The sequence below is a fragment of the Pezoporus flaviventris genome, unplaced genomic scaffold (assembly GCF_033815535.1).
Source record: "Pezoporus flaviventris isolate CSIRO_AGI_PZ_B2104156 unplaced genomic scaffold, CSIRO_AGI_Pfla_v1 ptg000007l, whole genome shotgun sequence".
Taxonomy (NCBI): domain Eukaryota; kingdom Metazoa; phylum Chordata; class Aves; order Psittaciformes; family Psittacidae; genus Pezoporus; species Pezoporus flaviventris.
The window spans coordinates 33,360,534-33,378,217 of NW_026892555.1; the positions used below are offsets into that span (position 1 = coordinate 33,360,534).

General features: G+C 38.5%; 1 protein-coding gene and 1 long non-coding RNA gene across 2 annotated transcripts; both read left to right on the forward strand.

Annotated features, from left to right (window-relative positions):
* LACTB2 (lactamase beta 2) lies at nucleotides 1–12,520 on the forward strand. Its single transcript, XM_061448301.1, has 7 exons — nucleotides 1–261; nucleotides 778–941; nucleotides 2,174–2,297; nucleotides 4,527–4,705; nucleotides 8,697–8,845; nucleotides 9,883–9,964; nucleotides 12,363–12,520. Exons 1-7 carry the CDS (start codon nucleotides 140–142, stop codon nucleotides 12,404–12,406), a joined length of 864 nt encoding a protein of 287 aa, XP_061304285.1. The 5' UTR covers nucleotides 1–139; the 3' UTR covers nucleotides 12,407–12,520.
* Nucleotides 5,754–7,350, forward strand: LOC133266762 (uncharacterized). The gene is made up of 2 exons (XR_009742504.1): nucleotides 5,754–5,877; nucleotides 6,188–7,350. It is a non-coding gene; the product is annotated as an uncharacterized LOC133266762 (long non-coding RNA).
* Nucleotides 12,521–17,684: the final 5,164 nt, after the last annotated feature.

Here is a 17,684-nt window from a genome sequence, read left to right on the forward strand (position 1 = left end):
GGCCCCGCGTCCGGCGCCGAGAGGCGGAGCAGGGGGAATTGTGGCTTCCGTCTTCCCGCCCTCGGTGTTGGTGTAAGCGGAGCCGGGAGTGGGGCGGCGGGGAAGGAGGAAGGTTTATTTGTTGAGTGCCCCTGCAGGGATGGTTTCGCTGTTGCCGCGCATCGAGCGGCTCTCGTCGCGGGTGGTGCGGGTGCTGGGCTGCAACCCGGGACCCATGACTCTGCAGGGCACCAACACCTACCTGGTGGGCACCGGCTCCAGGTAACGACCCTGCTCGGGACCGGGGGGGGGAAAGGGGAAGCGGACCGGGTGGCCGCCGGATCCCCTTGCGCCCCGACCCGCTTGAGCCCTGTGCGCTGCCTCCGGCTGTTCCGAAATCTCTTAATTAGGGTAAAAAGGAGAACAAATATTACAGCGTTAAGTCTCCGTGACCGGTTCTAGGAGGTGGTTTGGGCGGCTGGGGTGTGGACCCGTGGCCGGGCAAGGGAGTGCCGTGAGGGAGCGGATGGGTACCTCGCCTCAGGCCTTCCAGGCCGTGCTAAACGGTGGCTCCTGCGGCTCGTCCTGGAGCTGGAAATGTGTGGTCTAAGTTTAATTACTTATTTCCCCCCCCCTTTGTAAATTGCTGTGTCACTGGTGCGGAGGAATGTCAGGGAGGGTGTGTGGAATACGGAGGCATCTTGACTACCACATTGCTATGTAATGTAACATTGTCACATGAGCACAAGGAACTATCTCACTGTTTGGTTTTTTTCTCTTTCTTTTGTCCGTGTGTAGAAGAGTCCTTATTGACACTGGGCAGCCGAATACTCCTGAATATATTGGCTGTTTGAAGCAGGCGCTGTCAGAGTTCAACATCTCAATTCAAGAAATTTTAGTGACACACTGGCATTATGATCACGTTGGTGGAATATCTGATATCTGTGAAAACATCCCTAATGGTAGGCCAGAGATTTCAAGTATTGTTGAAAATGGTAGACATATGGTAAAGAAGAAAACTTTTACGGAGTGCTTCTGTGCAAATCAGACAGTTTATTCTTCTAGAATCTCCATATAAACTATATGTAATTTCATGATACTGCTGCAGTGTATAGAATAAGAGCAGTAGATCATCTGAATACTGTAGTGGCAGTTTTTCTTCAATTTTTTATGCATACATTTATAGTGAATTTTTCTTACATGTAAATAATGAGACCCTAATTTAACATGCAGTTTGCATGGTATTAAGAGATAAGAGAAAAACTGGATACTCATTCCTTTCTATATTGACAGTAATGACAAATTGACCACTATTTTTGCTGTGTGAAAAAAAAATAACATACTCTCTGAAAAAGAACCGTGCATAACTTTGAGATTCTTTACAGCAGACCATTAGTAATTGCTGACAAATTCATAGGCCTCAGATCAAGAGAGGAAAGCAGGTAGGGCACTCTGCAGGTAAATTCTGATCTAAAAATATCTACTCGGTGTTGATAAACAGAGAGGTTTCTGCTTTAGTATCTGGCAGGAGAATAAGCAGAATGGATAACGTGGCAGTTCTTAGTTTCTTGGACTTTGTCACAGGCTTCATCAGAGTTTGTGAAGTTGCCAAGTGTTTGTCTACAAAGAAGCACAGGCATTAGTTAAAACAGCGTTGATGCCTTTGTGAGGTTTTTGATCTTGTCAACCCATGAACATGGTTGTAAAGGCTAGCAAAGGATATAAATAACTTTCTGGGTTGCTCTATGTAGCTGTTCCAACTAAGGCATTCATCGTTCATGTACAGGTGTGGATGGCAGACACTGACGGAAGCTGCAAATCAAAGCCTCCATCCAGTGTTAGGCAAATGTTGAATGGTGCTTCTGTGAATCATAATGTAGAATGTGAGCACAGAAATGCGTTGTCATAGAAAATTGTGGGTTTTGGCTCTTGATGGGTCAAGATTTGTAAACTATAGTAATTATTGACATTTCTTTATTATTTGTGCTTTTTCATCTTCAGAATTGCTGCTTGTCCAGAGTACAGTGTTCAGATTCAGTGGCTTTCACTGGTCAGTGTTTGTGGCTCTGGAATAAATACACTTTGTAAACAAAATTGCTGTACCGAGTTTCTTGTTTCAAGTTTCGTATTCATACTGTATAATAATTAAGCTTTGTTAGCGACAGATAATTTTCTTTGCTTTTTTTTTAAATAGACTCAGAATATCGCATCAGTAAGCTTCCTCGTGTCCCTCACCGTGAAGAAAATATAAGAGGAGGACATAAATATTTTTATCTTAAAGAGGGAGATGTGGTGCAGACAGAAGGAGCCACACTCAGGTAAACACCAATTTCTGCAAGTTTTCTGGATCACTGTTTTTCTTCAGAATTCTAACATATATATGTATCCTAACTTCTAATGATTGTCAAGCCATACATCTAGTCTTTTCTACATTTAGGCATGTAGACTTCCTATCATGAATTAGCAGGGTATGTTTATACGAAGAAATTGTTTTTATGAATGAGGATTATCAGGAATTAGCCTTTAGTTTTTCTTTAGCAGACAAATAAAGAATATTTCCCTTAAAAGTATTCTCTCCAGGAAAATTAAATAGGATTTTACTTACTTTCTCATCACTCTTAGATGAGTAATTATTATTAAAATTGATACATTTGGGAAGTTTATTGTAGTCTGGATGGATTATTTGGCATGCCTTTCTTTTTAGTTTTAAAATATTTCCCAAAAGGATACTAAAACATATGTAAAATGTTACATCTTAAACATTTAATCTGTCAGGTTCTTGCAGGGTGCCAATTCAGGAAGGCTTCTTCCCAGAAAGCATGTTGCCTGTCTTGTTAGCTTGAATGAATGTGAAGTAGAAAGCCACTCTGCCTCACACAAACACACACACTGAAAAGATTGGGCCATTCCGTTACTAGACTTCTTTCATTAACAAGGCATTACTCTTCTAAGGACAAATCTTGCTTGTTTTCCTCAATTTATAAGTGAATTATATTCCACTTGTAGAATATACCAGTTGGCTGATTGGAAGAAAAAATATACAAAGGATGTATGTGACCAAAAGCATTTTCCTTTGTTAGTGTGAAAATAAAGTAAACAAACCAAACAAACAAGCACCTAAGCAACAACATAGAGAGTATTATATTGAATATTGCAGATCTATCACTAGCCTTAGTGGCATGTTGGGACAAAATCGATTTAGAGATCAAAAACAACTTGTTAAATTTGAATCCAAGTAAGACAGACGTGGCACATCTTGAGGTTTGGGGTAGTGCGACCAAACTTTATGCTTGGTTGAAAGCAGGTATTCCCACCTTGTTAATTCAGTAAGCATTTTAAGGATATGATTAGATGCACCACTGGCTCCAAAATAACCAATAACTGCATTGTAAATTTTGGTTAACCACCTTCAAGTTTTCAGGGTGTGTCAGGTGGTGTTGGGTTCTTTTTCCTTTGTTTTTTTCCATATTAGTGGTTAAGTTTCATCAGGAACTGGAGGATGCCACTTCCTACCAAGATATGATGAAGCAACCAATGAACTTGATTTTTATGTTGCCTCTGTAGGGTGTTGGCTCACCTGATTTCTGGTGGACTCAGTATTCAGTAAAAGCTGGAAGTCATTACATCAGGTGGTGCTGTGCTTCTGGCCTCCCAGCCCTCTACTAACGTGGTTGGGTATTGCTTAGCATGTACACTGTTGGCCTGTACCGTGTGCTTGACACCAAATATGTCAGTTCCTGATCGTTGCTTTGATGCATCTACCATTAATAAGACAATTCTGATGAATTTCAGCAGTGATGTAGGTCTGAGTTGTGTTACTTTCGCTTTGAATCAACTTCATCATGAAGCCTTCTGCCTTTTAAAAGTTACAGTGAAGGGACACTACAGTACCGCTCCTCAGAAGCTCATATCAGCTGCCGATTTACCTTTTGATTCATTCTAATGCAGTACTTATTCAAGCTGTGAGGTCCTAAATCCTTCCCACTGATGTTTAATGACCTGCACATAGAACAGCTAGAAGATTACTTGTTGTATTTGACAGCTCCACTCTGTCATGGGGCTTTCAGGGAAAAATAAATTTTGGGAGACAGAACTTTAACTGCATTGGATCCAGCAGTTTATAGTTAATTTCTAAAAGAATTGGCACCATCATCCTTACCATTTTGCTAAATGCAAGGTGTTTGTCAAGAGTTTAACACATTTCAATCTGCAAATGACATGCCAATTTTTCTTTTTTAAAGCTTCAGAGTAAAGCCCTTTATAACACAAATTCTACATGGCTAGCCAGCTCCCTTAATTCACTTCTGTTATGTGTCACACAAGTAAAAGTAGGTTTGCGATGTATTCTCTACATGGTGTAGGAAAATAGACTGGGATTAGACAAAGCAGTCACTGTTTACATTGACATTTCTGCCTTTTATGGTCTATTTTTTTTCTGTTTGTGAGCTGCTTTCTAAGTGTACGATTTTATTATTTGTTTCTAGCTTCTGAAAATGAAGCATACATGCTGTATGAAAAGCTAACACTTTTTGTTGTTTTTTAAACAGAGTTTTATATACACCTGGACACACTGATGATCATATGGCTTTACATCTAGAAGAAGAAAATGCTATATTTTCTGGTGACTGCATTTTAGGGGAAGGAACAACAGTAATTGAAGACCTGCATGACTACATGAAAACTTTGGAGAGGTTGTTACAAATGAAAGTAGATTTAATATATCCTGGTAAGCGGTTCTATTTATAACTGCTCTGGTTTACTATATATTTTTTAACTACAGCCTCTAAGAATCTGAGAACTCTTACTGTAAGCAAACACCATTACTAATGTAACAATTCAAGTTCACTACTTAATATATGTCCAAGAAGACTTTGTGGCATGGTGGTTTGCAAGACTTGAGAATTTTTCTGTGATGGGTATCTTTCCTTCCCAAGATTTCTCCATTTGAGGGTGAATCTTGTGCTTCTGTGCCCAGAGCACACAGAGGTCAGAATCACTGTTGTAGTCATTCAGCAAATTTGGGTTTCTGATACTACTCTATCCATATGCTTTAATGTACCCTGGCAGAAAAAATAATAGTTGTTGTTTTGGTCATTTGCATCCCCACACAGTCAATGCGAGCTACTTAGGAATGTTTTTGGAGAGAGATGTCTGTTTTTTGCAACACGGATTAATCACAAATTTATCTTGGAAAGCTGCAGAACTGTCAAATGGTTGTCTTATTTTAATGACTTAGCTTAAATTTGAAAAAGAGCCAAGAGGCCAAACACCACGTTCTAAAAATGTCACCGATTCATTTGTTCTGTGAATTTGCTTTTGTTTTTTTCCTCTATCTTCCCCAAACCTTGGGAATGCATTTACTTTTCATATAAACCACATGTCTGTTTGGCAAGACTGGATTTTAAGAAATCGTTATGTAACTAAAGTTTAAGCTACTCATTTGGTTTTTCAGGGCTACATCTCGGGATTTCTTCTGACTTTTTCTGTTCCATCTTCTTCCAGTTGTCATTCTGAGTGACTGTGTCTACATTCTTAGTTCTGTCTTCCTCCATTAACCATCTGTGTTTAGCCTATGTAAGCAAATCTCTTTTGTGTTCATTCTTAAAATACACTTCTTGAAGTAGGTGTTCTTTAAGTGCTTTAGGATCTAAGCATAAGAATGCTATTTAAGAAAAATATCATTATAGATGTTTCATGGATGTGGAAGCTGACATAGAAATAGTGACTTGCTCACAGTAATTTACTTTACTACTAGTAAAATTAATAATAACTCCATACATGCCAAATTAAATTTTATCTGTTGTATTTCACTCTCTCCTTAGTCATTATTTATCTAGATTATACATTGACCAAGGTTAAATATTTGTGTATTTATTTGTAGCTTTTTGCTACACTGTTGTAAGTATGTTCATGCTGTACTTGCAGTAAGAAAGCCAGTGGGATATTACACATTTTCAGTGATGTACTGAGATAGTTTGGAACTAACTTCCTTTTTTTTATCCACGCAGCACAAAATGTATGTGCATTTGTGTAAAAGATAGCTATTGCACCATCAGAAAAATTGTTTAAATTACTGGTATGAACTACAGTAACATGGTAACTAGAAGGTAGTTTGCATTACCAACACATTCTGGATAAGTTCAGTACTTAGACTTTATTGCAGTTTTAGGTCTTCATAATTCTTGAACTTTTTCTGTACATGCTTTAGCATTCACATTGCAGCCTCAGAGTTAAATGTAGGAGAGCATGAATTTCTGTAACAAGCTGACTGCTGGCTACCTGTGAGTAGCTGAATTTTGCCTTCCCCTTCCAAGTTTTTTAATGTGGAAATGAATTCAGGCATAATGCTCGTGACAGTCTATTTACAGCCGATAGTTGATGAGAATTCTTTGGACCAGAAAAGAGCTTTTTAGTCAGTAGAGGGCTCCCCATCCTATAATAATAAATGATGTTGCTTGAAAATACAGGTACAAAACATACTGGAGTTAGGAAATCTGGGTGAAATTTCATGAGCTGGTTCTTTTCTTCAAATTCATCCTTTGTGCTTTAATTTACAGTAAAGTAAGAGAGCCTGTATTACTTCATAGGGTGTTATGAGAATAAAAACTTACTGTTTCTGATCATATGGGCTCTACAGAATTCTGAAATAATAAGAAGCTGCTGGATACAAAGTCTGAATTACTGGGAAGATGGTCGATTTTGACGTCTCTTTCACATGCTCAGGAACATTTTACATTTATGCAGATATTTATTGGTGAAGTTAACTGTGTAGCTGTTAATTATGGATGGAAAAGATCCACATCTGGATTTAGTTGTAAGCTTTCTGACATTAATGTATGTATATGCATACACATTTGCTGTAATGGATGTGAAATTCTTTTAACTTTGGAAAATGTGGGTTCCATTCCAGTTACTGACATGCACTTAGAAGAGCAGGGACTGGTTTTAAGACTGTCTTGTGATTCCATGTTCAGGCTTTAATTTTGAATAATGTAACTTCTGTCATTAGAGGATGCAAAAGAATGGACAGTTACCATTATAGTCTCTTTCTAGTCTCTGCTCTGTATATCTTGATGTGTTTTTTCTAAATTTAAACTTCTGTTTTTATAAGTGGTAACATATTGACTAGAGATACTGTCATGTTTGTAATTTACATTGTAAGTAACAATAGCTTCAAATTAAATATCTTTGAAATCATTAAATATATGTGCATATGAGATTACAGTTTTCTATTCAAATGTTGCATATTTGTTATTTATAATACTACCTTTACACAAGTTAAGCTTCAGTGTATATTTTGTCATTTCAAAGTTGCTGAAGTGAGTGTATAAGTGAATATATGCATAAATATTTTGACTTGTGAAGAAGAGATTCCTCTGACACTTCATTTCATGGATATTCAAACCATGAAAAATGAGTTGCTGTTTTTCTATACACTACCTGTTCTCAGGAAATATAAGCTGTAATTTTAAAACCTTAAAACTAAAACCCCATGTAGTCAGTTAGCCCAAAAATACAAATAAAGAATATGGTTTTTTTTAAATTGTCAGCTTCAGAAGAAACTGATTTGGATGATAGCAGGTAACTTCTAAAAGAAAGGTATGTTTCTTTACAGCAGTTTCTGTTCTATCAATTTTATAAATTACTTGGAGTTATACTGGCAAAGCCGGAATTTGGTGCTGCTACTTCAGGTGAGGTATACAGGCAAAGAAATAGAAAATCTTGCTAAAAGTATGTGACAAATATTCATGCAACTAAATTTCTCCATAGGTAAAACATTAATTTCTGTGCATGTAACTTTCAATGTCTGAAAAATATTTAATCTATTGTTTTAGCATATCATGAGGCAGTATTTGATTTTTCCACAAAGATTAGTTCTTTACCAATTAAGCCTTTTTCTAGTTTGAATGAAAGACCTTTCAGTAAGTTGAACATTTCTGATCTGCCACAGTAAAAACACATTTTGTTTATTAACCAGCCATACATAAAATGATCCATGTATAACGTTCCTTGTGCATTGCTTATTCCTGCCCTGACACATTCCAGCTGGTTCACTGAGTTGTGTTCTACTAGTTTTTTTGATCAGACTTACGAAAGTACATGTTTAAGGGAATAAAGTACAGTGTGTGAGTCAGTTTTGAAGATCTGTCCTGGGAAATTTATCTGTTGTAATTAAAATGTTACTTCTCTAGCCCTTGTGTTCGCTAGATAGCCCCCAGCAGCACAGTAGTACATGAGTCCTTTGCCTCACCACTACTGTTCAAAGACCAGGATCAGTTAAAATCATCAGTATCAATATCCTTTAGGGAGAGTGGTACAGGCAGAGGTAACAGAAAATCTCTTCAGCAGTGAACTCTTTTCCTGAACTCCCTTCCATTATTTTTTTTTTTTTATAGTCTAATCTTCCCTTGCTTTCCTTATACCATTTGAAGTGTTCCCTTTCCACGCTCACGTTTTTTCAGATCCTAATTTTTCCTTTCCATCTTAATATATGTCCATTGAAGACTGTGATGCAGACATCCAAACTTAATTTTTGCGTATTTATATGCCAAAAAAAAAAAAAAAGGGTACTCTGACAGGGTGGTATGTACAGGTGCTGCTCCCTTCTTATGACTTTTAAGTCTACCAGAGTTTACATAAGAATGATTCAGTTATTCAATAACATACTTAATTGCAAATATAAGTAATAGTGGTCTGTTATGTGTCTTTTGATGTAGGTCACGGCCCAGTAGTACGTGATGCAAATACTAGAATCCAGGGCTACATTTCTCACCGAATTGCACGTGAACAGCAAATTCTGAATGTTTTCCAGAAGAATGTTGGAAAATCATATACATCCTCAGAACTTGTAAAGATAGTGTATAAGGTAATTGTTGATTGGAAGTTTTTAGACGAAACTAAAAAAAAAAATTGAAGTTATGCTCATAAGGTGGTATGTAACAGTTTAAGTATTTGAGTGAAGACCATGGTGGCTTTTTAAAAGATAGAAAATATTTCTGCTTGTTTGGAATTCATATATGACTGTGCATTTAAATTATATTGTTTAACCACTTTATTGGCATGGGGCCCAGATTATTCTTACAAACTCTTATTTCATTATCAAGATGGTCCTAATCACAGTTTCATAGGACCAAGCAGAAATAAAGTTTTAGTGCTTGGTTCTAAGTGAAAAGTAAGAGATGACTGTTAAGGTGTTTTTGGAGTTTTCTGAAAGATTGGTTAAAACTTCTAGTTCCTGGTCTTACCAGTTTGCAGGAGGGTGCAGATGTGTAGAAATGGAAATCTTTCAAAGTGTTTTTTTAAGATTCAAAAATTACTGAGTTTTCTAGCAAATTTTCCTGCCAGACTCATTATTTGGAGAACTTTTTAATTTTCAGAAAGGAGGCTTTACTTTTAAGATGATAGAGCTGAAGATGATGATGTTGAGAAATGTTTTGGGGTTTTACCTAATGAGCATTTGAAATGTTAAAAGACATTCTGTTCTTCTGAAGTTGTATAAGGATATTTAAACCCATGCAAATATTGTCATGGAATAGAAGTGAAAGTATCAGTGGACAAATGCATCTTTAAATTTGTCTTTAAAAATACACAGCTACACTGACAACCTGGTGCAGACCAAGTTTAGAAGAGCACAGGTTTCTTAGCATTGGCCAGCCTTTGCATAATGCAGATGGATAATGCAAAGCATGAGCAAAGCAAACAGAAGTGTGTTATTAGGCTACCAGTTTAACTGCTGTAAAATTGATTTACTCATTTCGGTTTGTTGTCATTATATAACTGAGTGCTCAACATAGCAATTCAGAAGAGAAAAATCTATATTAATAAACTACAAGTTCCATATATTGAAAAAATAATTGGGAGATATTTGAACAAATAGAGAATGCCTATTTGTATTCCCATTAGGAGATCCCTGAAAATTTACTTCGAGCAGCAGAAAGTAACCTCCTAGTGCACTTGAAGAAGTTGGAGAAAGAAGAAAAAGTGTGTAAGTTGTGGATGGAGGGTGGAAGGAGCATAATAAGACATACCATGGAATACATTCCTCTAACACTAGTGTTTATACCTTTGTCTATTTGCTGAAATTCCTACCTAACTGTGCATGCATATAGCATTTGATGGGATTACATTTTACAATTCTGCCTTTCCTAAATATGTATATTGTATGTTTGTGTTCCAGAGACAGTTAAAATCACGTAGTGTGAATTTTTACAATCTCTGGTTAGTACAGTACTGAAGTAGAGCAACTATGTTTAGTTTGCTGTTTCTAGATTGTGCCTTTACAAGGTGAAGTATTCTATTTCTGTAACGGCATATGCATGTAGAAACATCATTCAGCCAGAAGCTAAAGAAAATGTTTCTTTTTGTACATTATATAACTGCACCCAGGACTGACTACTTAGAAGTAAGAATTACACAATATTTACAACTATTTCAAATTTTCAACATTTAGGAGCCTGAATAACAACATGAAATTACTGTATTTCTTCCAACTTAGACTTTCTGTTTATTTTAATAACAAATCAGCTTCTAGCTGCTGTTTGAACAGTTGAGACTTAGTATTTGCAATAATAATGACCTTCTTGTTATTAAAAAAAAAAAAATAGAGTCACACAAAGACAGTCATTACTGAAGTTCAGGAAATCATGTCCTTATGCCATGAAACCTTAGTGCATGATACTTGGTGCACCAGCTCTTGAATGTTAACATACGTTATTGACCTACACATTTTTCCAGTTTGGTTCCACAAGATTCCATATGGGCCATCAGAGGCTGTTGACTATCCTTTCCTTTCACTAGCAAAGTAGCTCAAGCAACAGCATTTTCTGTTAAATGAAGTAGTGGATAAATTACCATCCTCTTTAAGGTAGACTTGCAGTCCTTCCTGCAAAAGATTGTGTATGTGCATCTTAAATGTCCAAGAATTAATTTGTTTGAATGAGAGAGTGATTTTCATCCCTTAAGCCAGGGTGGGATTTTTTTGTTGGGTTTGGGTTTTTTGTTGTTTGTTTTCAAAAAAAGCACCCTTTTCATGCTTACTAGAAAAGAAAAACAAAAAACACCAAAACTCAATTTTCCTCAGAAATCGCCTTTGAATTTTGAAGATTCAGCAGATATGGAGCTTCAGATAGATATGTTCCCCAAGTTGCAACTGTCTGCAGTTACTAGAAAGCTTAAATAACTAAAGGAAGAATTGTTGTGACTCTTGCACTCAGCTGCATGCTTCTGCTTTCCAGCAAGCTTAGTTGCCCTTTAACATTTTTTTGTTTGGTTTGTTTTTTAGTCTTCAATTTGTGCTCACAGAGAAGGTGGAAAGCAGTCTTATCAGAACACCCAGGGGTTTTCTGTGCTGATCTCTGCAGTGTGGAAATGGTTGCTAAATTTTTTAATACAAGCTTAGACACAGATCAATGATAAGCACGTAACATCATGTGACCTTAGTTTTTCAGTTCAAATTAAGGACATCTGTTAAGGAAGATTGATTCTGTTCGTTTCTGAGCATGTAGCATAAAAATGCTTGTGTACTCATGGACTTATTAATTTGGCTTTGATATGGTGTCCTTTCCACATAGTCTGAGTTGCAGTATTTCAAGTTTTCTTCTCATTATGGAAGACTTGAGTTGCAGTCACAACACTGCTTAATTTTCACAAAGCATTTTTCCAAAGAAACATGTTGTCAGTATTGCTAATGAATATGACAGGGATATTACAACATTACAAAAGAGTTACTCAATGCAAATTACGGCCATATGCTGTCTGCTGCAGTCATTAATTCACCTCTTCATTGTAGGGATTGCAGTTTATATTAACATAACTTTTATACCTTCACTTAGGAGTGATACTGCCTTTACAGATTTGCTTTTCTCACTTAAACCAGAAAAATAATGCTTTGTATTGGACAAGAATGGTACAATAGGTGCATGTAAGCTTTCTCTGATGTTTTGATATAAAAATCTTGGTCATTGCTGTGCATTTTTAGAACACAGCTGATGATGAGATAAAAATAATTTGGCTGTTCCTAATTTAGCAGCACAAGGTTTTTTCTCTTAAGTTCATAAACTTCAGAAAAGGAACCAACTGCTCTGTTACCTCAAATTTCTTAATATCTAGAATTCTAATGTTCTGAACTTTGAATAACTGTAGGTTTATTAAACCCTATTTTATTAATCATTCTTTATATTGCTAGGTTACATTGTGAAATAGTGAATGTTTATCAGCTTCCGTTAAAACTCAACACTGGCCTGAGGGAAAGTATTTTAATACTGTTAATGAAAATGACATGTATAGACATACATGCAAATGTACAGGTGAAGTTTGAGATAGTCTAATGTTCATACATAATGTCTAAACATTAGTTTGCAACTAATGTCTTGTTTTCTTAACAGTACGTGAGGACTCTCCCAACCTCAGATGGAAAAACAATTTATAAGTCACACAAGATTGCTCAAGAATATTTTAAATCTGCACAGTTGCTGCATGAAAAAATAAAATGATGAGCTGGGACAACAAGCAAAATCACAACTAATTCTTCCATTATTTTCTTTTAAGGTGATACCAATTTTAGAGCATCTAACAGTCAGTTTATTGGTGGTTTTGATATTATTATTTTGGGAAATTTAAAAATAACCTGATAGATACTGAGTTAATAAAATAGAATGAGTGAGAAGAGCTGAATGTTACCTCTCTTATAAAATAAGCAGCATTATTATCATCAGTGGCAGAAGACAAATAGCAAGGTCTTGCAAATTAAATATTATAATATTATAAGGTAATAAATCAGATTTATTAAAAAACTCTAGTAAAAAGATGCTATTCTAAATCTCTTTTCATTTGCTTGTGCTTTCCAAAAACTGATTTTCTAGTAAGTTATCTGTACTTTCTAAAAACTGTTATTTTTGTTAACAGATGTAAATAGTGGGGTTTATATTCCTTTTCTAATTTAGCTGCCTGTGCACATCTTTGCTGGTTGCTCACTGCAATAAGTTTTAAAAAACACTGAAAGTAATTCCAGACTTCTCTGTTTTCTGATGGAAACGCTTTTTCTGTGGAATTCATTCAAAGGATTCATTAATTTTAACTGATCATTGTCAAAAAATGCAGAGTCGGAGCATGTCTTAATAGCTATCATTATTTTATGAAGTTGATGGCATTTGTTCTGATCAGCTGAGCCAAATCCAAAATACAAATATTACCAGGAATAGCAATCCACAACTGAAAATCATAATCTGAAGTAGTAACCAGCCTGAGGTTACCAGTCCTCCCCTGAGAAGGGGAAATAACTTTCTGCTCTTAAAATGATCTTTTTGCAAACTTTATTGATCTGTTTTTTGACCAGACCAATGACTCTTACTCCCTTTTAACTTCCTGTGCGATGCCATTTTGGTGTCTTTTTCAGGTCTCCTGGTTTTAACTCCTTTGTGTTTACCTGCATTTCCCATCTTGGCCACTTTTTTGCCCCTTCTACCACAAACCTTGTATTTTTTCAGTTCTTTTTGGATTATTTCTCACTTCATAATTACTCAGAAACTTTCACATGGACTTCCTGCCATTACTAATTGCTGGTTTCCTGTAGCTGTTTCATGAATTTATAGTTACCTCTCTGATCATGAGGAATAAACATGGAATTATTAGTTGAAAAACTGAAGTCACATGCTCTGAATGATGTCATTTTGCTTCAGGAAAACAGATAAATGAAATGGCAGTTTTCTGTCATGAGGTCTAAAAACCTAAGCCAGCAGGAAACTGGTGTGAAATGGTGATGTCTCATGAACTTTCTGAGCTAATAAAGAATCTGCTGGTAAGCACAGTGTCTTCTGTTTTTACTGTGCTTCATCTTTAAATACACAGAAATGGCGTTAGACTTCACTTGAAGTACTGTTGGAAGTTGCAGGTAGCAAAGAAAGCAAGGATATAGATCAGAGAATTCCATGTTGTGCTCTGTGCTGTAGCAAATCCATGACACTCTCAAAAAATAGTGACATTGCAGTTTAACCAGTCTTGGCATTAATGATTGTGTATGGTGTCTCTGGAATGGTAAAAGCAGAAATTGCGCTGGGATTAATATACAATAAAAGATATTTACATTAGCCATGACATGTTGTGAAAGTGTTGGGACTCCTTGTTGATTATGACAGGAGTGTTTGCTTATTTAAAAATAGAGCGGTAATGTACGCTAAATGTCATGTATGTATAAAAATGTGGGTTAGCCTTTTTACATCCCTGACATGAATTCATTCATCTGTGCGGTATGCATTAAAAATTAAGAATCAAAACTGGAGAAGGTGCAATTTCTGTCTCATCAAGCTGTAAGGGCAAACTTTGTTTGATGCATTAAGTTTCTAAACTGTCAGGAACAGAAGCTGGAAGGAGCACAAACTGCGTTTCTAGTCTTCTGCCAGCTAATTTGAAGATCCTGTCCTGAGAGGAGCATCACTGATCATCATTCAGAGTCATAAAATTGGAATCTCCCCTGGAGTGACTTGTGCCCATTACCCCTGGTGTTTTCCATGTGACTGACTCATTGTAAAAAGGGAGTCTCTCGCTTACTTGTAATTACCCTTTAAATATTGGAATATGGTGATAATGTCCCCCCTGAGCCTTCTCTTCTCCAGGCTGAACAAGCCTAGCTCCCTCAGCCTTTCCCCATACAGCTTCCCAGTCCTCTGATCATCCTTGTGGCCCTTCTGTGGACCTTCTCCAGCCTGCCCGTATCTTTTTTGTAGTGGCGACCAAACCAACACAGTATTCCAGGTGTAAGCTGACAAGCACTAAGTAGAGTGCGATAATGACACCTTTATCTCTGCTGGGGATGCCCTTGTTGATGTAACCCAGCATCCTGTTGGCTTTCTTTGCCACAGCTGCACACCGTTCAGTTATAATGAGCTTGTGACCACCAGGACTCCCAGGTTTAAGAACTAAGAAAAAGGTCTGCTGGTAGTTACAACCTTTTCAGATTTTCTATTGTTTCTTGCTAACTTGCTTATTTACACTTCGTTTAAAATGTCATTCGTGATTATGTCTCTTAAACATGTTTGATGACTACTGGCTTCAGGAAAGGTTCCCATATAGGAAAGGAACTCTGTTACTGTGGGGGCAGTAATATGCCTCCTACCAAATCCTCCACACTCTTGTCCCCTGAAATGGTGTATTGGGGCTACATAGCAAGGTTTTGGTAGTAGGGAGGCCTAGGTGGCTTTTGTGAGATGTCACAAGCTTTCCCCATTCAAACAATCATTTGGGGGTCTACTGTTTCAAAATACAGGTGTCTGGAAAGGAACCTAGTAAATGCAGCAACCCACTGATGGCTGATGGTCTCTGGTGTTTCAGATCATCTTGGTTTGCCTAAGGAGCCAGAAGAAACATCGTGTGGCTGAAGAGGGAACTCCAATAAACAGGTTTGGAAACTTCAGATGAGGCAACAGGTTGCCTTGTTTTCCATTTCAGTATAGCAGTTTATAGTGTACCATCAGGACAAACATAAAACCAGGCTGAAAACAAGACTCTGTGCTAGTATGAGTCCTAGCCAGGCACTTAAATGAAGTACTTGCTGATTATAGCTTGGGGAAAGGATGTTTTGTCCCAGTTCAGTCCTATTTGTTGTATTCTGTGGAGATGAGGTGACCTGATTTCTTTTAAGGCTGAGGTGGGACAGAGATGCAAGACTGCACTACAAAAGAGATTCTAATTTTTATCCCATCCCAATATACTTGACAGGTGAGATATGTTACATCCATGACTATATGGTATGCAATAGGGATGTGCTTTTACAGTGTTATTGCTGAAATGTTTTTTTTATTTTAAGGTTACAAAATAACTGCTGTGGCCAGGTGTCATAGTTTAACCCCAGGCAGCCACTAAGCTGCACGCAGCCTCTCACTCACTCCCCCTGTGTTGGGATGGAGAGAAGTGAAAAGAGAGAAAACTTGTGGGTTGAGATGGAGACAGTACAATAGGTAAAGCAAAAGCCGTAAATACAAGCAAAGAAAACAAGGAATTAATTCACTACTTCCCATCAGAGGCAGGCATTCAGCATCTCCAGGAAATCAAGGCTCCATCACACATAATGGTTACTTGGGAATACACACACCATACCTCCAAATATTCCCCTTTTCCTCGGTCTTTCCCCAGCTTTATGTGCTGAGCATGACACCATATGGTGTCATATGGTATGGGACATCCCTTGGGTCAATCAGCTGTCCCAGCTGTGTCCCCTCACAACTCCTTCTGCATCCCCAGCCTACTCACTGGTGGGGTGGTGTGAGGCATAGAAAAGGCCTTAGCTCTGTGTAAGCACTGCTCAGCAGTAACTGTGTTATCAACAGTTTTCAGCACAAATCCAAACCCTAGCCCCACACTGGCTACTATTAAGAAAATTAACTCTACCCCAGCCAATACCAGCACACCAGGCAATGATCTAGGACACAAAACATCTTTGGACTTAAATAAGCTAGTCCTGCTTAAACTTTTATTTTATATTGAAAAAAAAAGAATTCCAGCTGTGATGGGGAAAATTTCTGTGGCCTCTGTATTTTTAAATACCCCAGAACATCTCTAGACACCAAGTTTCCCTGTCTCCTGATTTAATAAATTCATACAAAACCTCTCAGTACCTTCACTGCTGATAAACGTGTCTCACAGTTGGAAAACCCTGGTCATACACCAGCCAGTCTGCTCCGCAAGTCCTCGCTGCTCTATAGAGTATGAAGAAACCAACCTATTAAGCACAGCTCCTATGATGTGTCTGGCACACACTCTCAGTTCAGGCAAGGCAATGCCAATAGCTGCATCTTAATCTTTTACCCTGTATTTTATCAGCTACTGGGAGCAAAAGCTGTCCTGACAATGCTAAACTTCAGCCATAAGTTACTCCTGTTCTTGATCCTTCTTATATATATATGCACTGTATCTGCCAGCCAGAACACTGAATAAATAAAAGTGGCATTTATTTTTGGGAACTTAGTTCAATTCAGCACACCAGTGTCAATTTCTCAAATCTCTTCATTTATGTTTTAACCTGGCAGCAGCCTTCTCTGCCATCGGGCTCGTTTTTTAACCCGCATTTAACCTCCCTTTTGGTCTCTCTTCCTGCTCTACCTCCCGGCTAGCATTTCTTCCCTTCTGGCTTTCTTGTCTTTGCAGTCTTCGTTTCTGTTACTTAGATAACGGAGGTTATTCCTGCCTGTACGTCTAATGGGAGCAGGCGCCAGCGCAGGGAAGCTGTGGGTGTCTTGCGGCTGCGCCTCGGCCCTCACCACCTCGTCCCCAGCTGCGGCCGCTCGGGCGGCAGCACAGCTTAGCCAGAGCCTGGGGGGCGGCAGTTGGTCCAAGGGGAACCCGCACGGCGCGGGGTGCCGGGGGGCCGGGGAGGGAAGCGGAACCCGACCCTGCTCTGACCGGCTGCTGACTGGGAGGGTGAAGGCCCCGCTTGCTTCGAGGCGCGGCTACCTCCTCCGCCACCGCAGCGCGACTCACGGCCATTTTCTGTCGCCGCTGCCTCGGTGGGAGAAGGAAGCCCCAACAGCGCCCCAGGCAGGCTCCAAGCTAGCAATCAGCCAGTTACAGCACCACCCTCGGCCCTACTGGCCGACCCTTCCGGGCCAGACCCCGGCGCGGCCTCCCGGGGGCGGGGAGGCGCCAAGCGCCCGCCGTTGGTGGGTTTGAAGTGCCGGGCGCTACCCCTCACCGCTGCGGGGTTGGGCTGGCAGGCT

Excerpts from the sequence above, each read along its gene's own strand:
- LACTB2 (XM_061448301.1), top strand. The coding sequence starts at position 140 with ATGGTTTCGCTGTTGCCGCGCATCGAGCGGCTCTCGTCGCGGGTGGTG. Across the intron at positions 262-777 it reads CTGGTGGGCACCGGCTCCAG|AAGAGTCCTTATTGACACTG; the intron begins GTAACGACCCTG and ends GTCCGTGTGTAG. Across the intron at positions 8,846-9,882 it reads TTGTAAAGATAGTGTATAAG|GAGATCCCTGAAAATTTACT; the intron begins GTAATTGTTGAT and ends TATTCCCATTAG.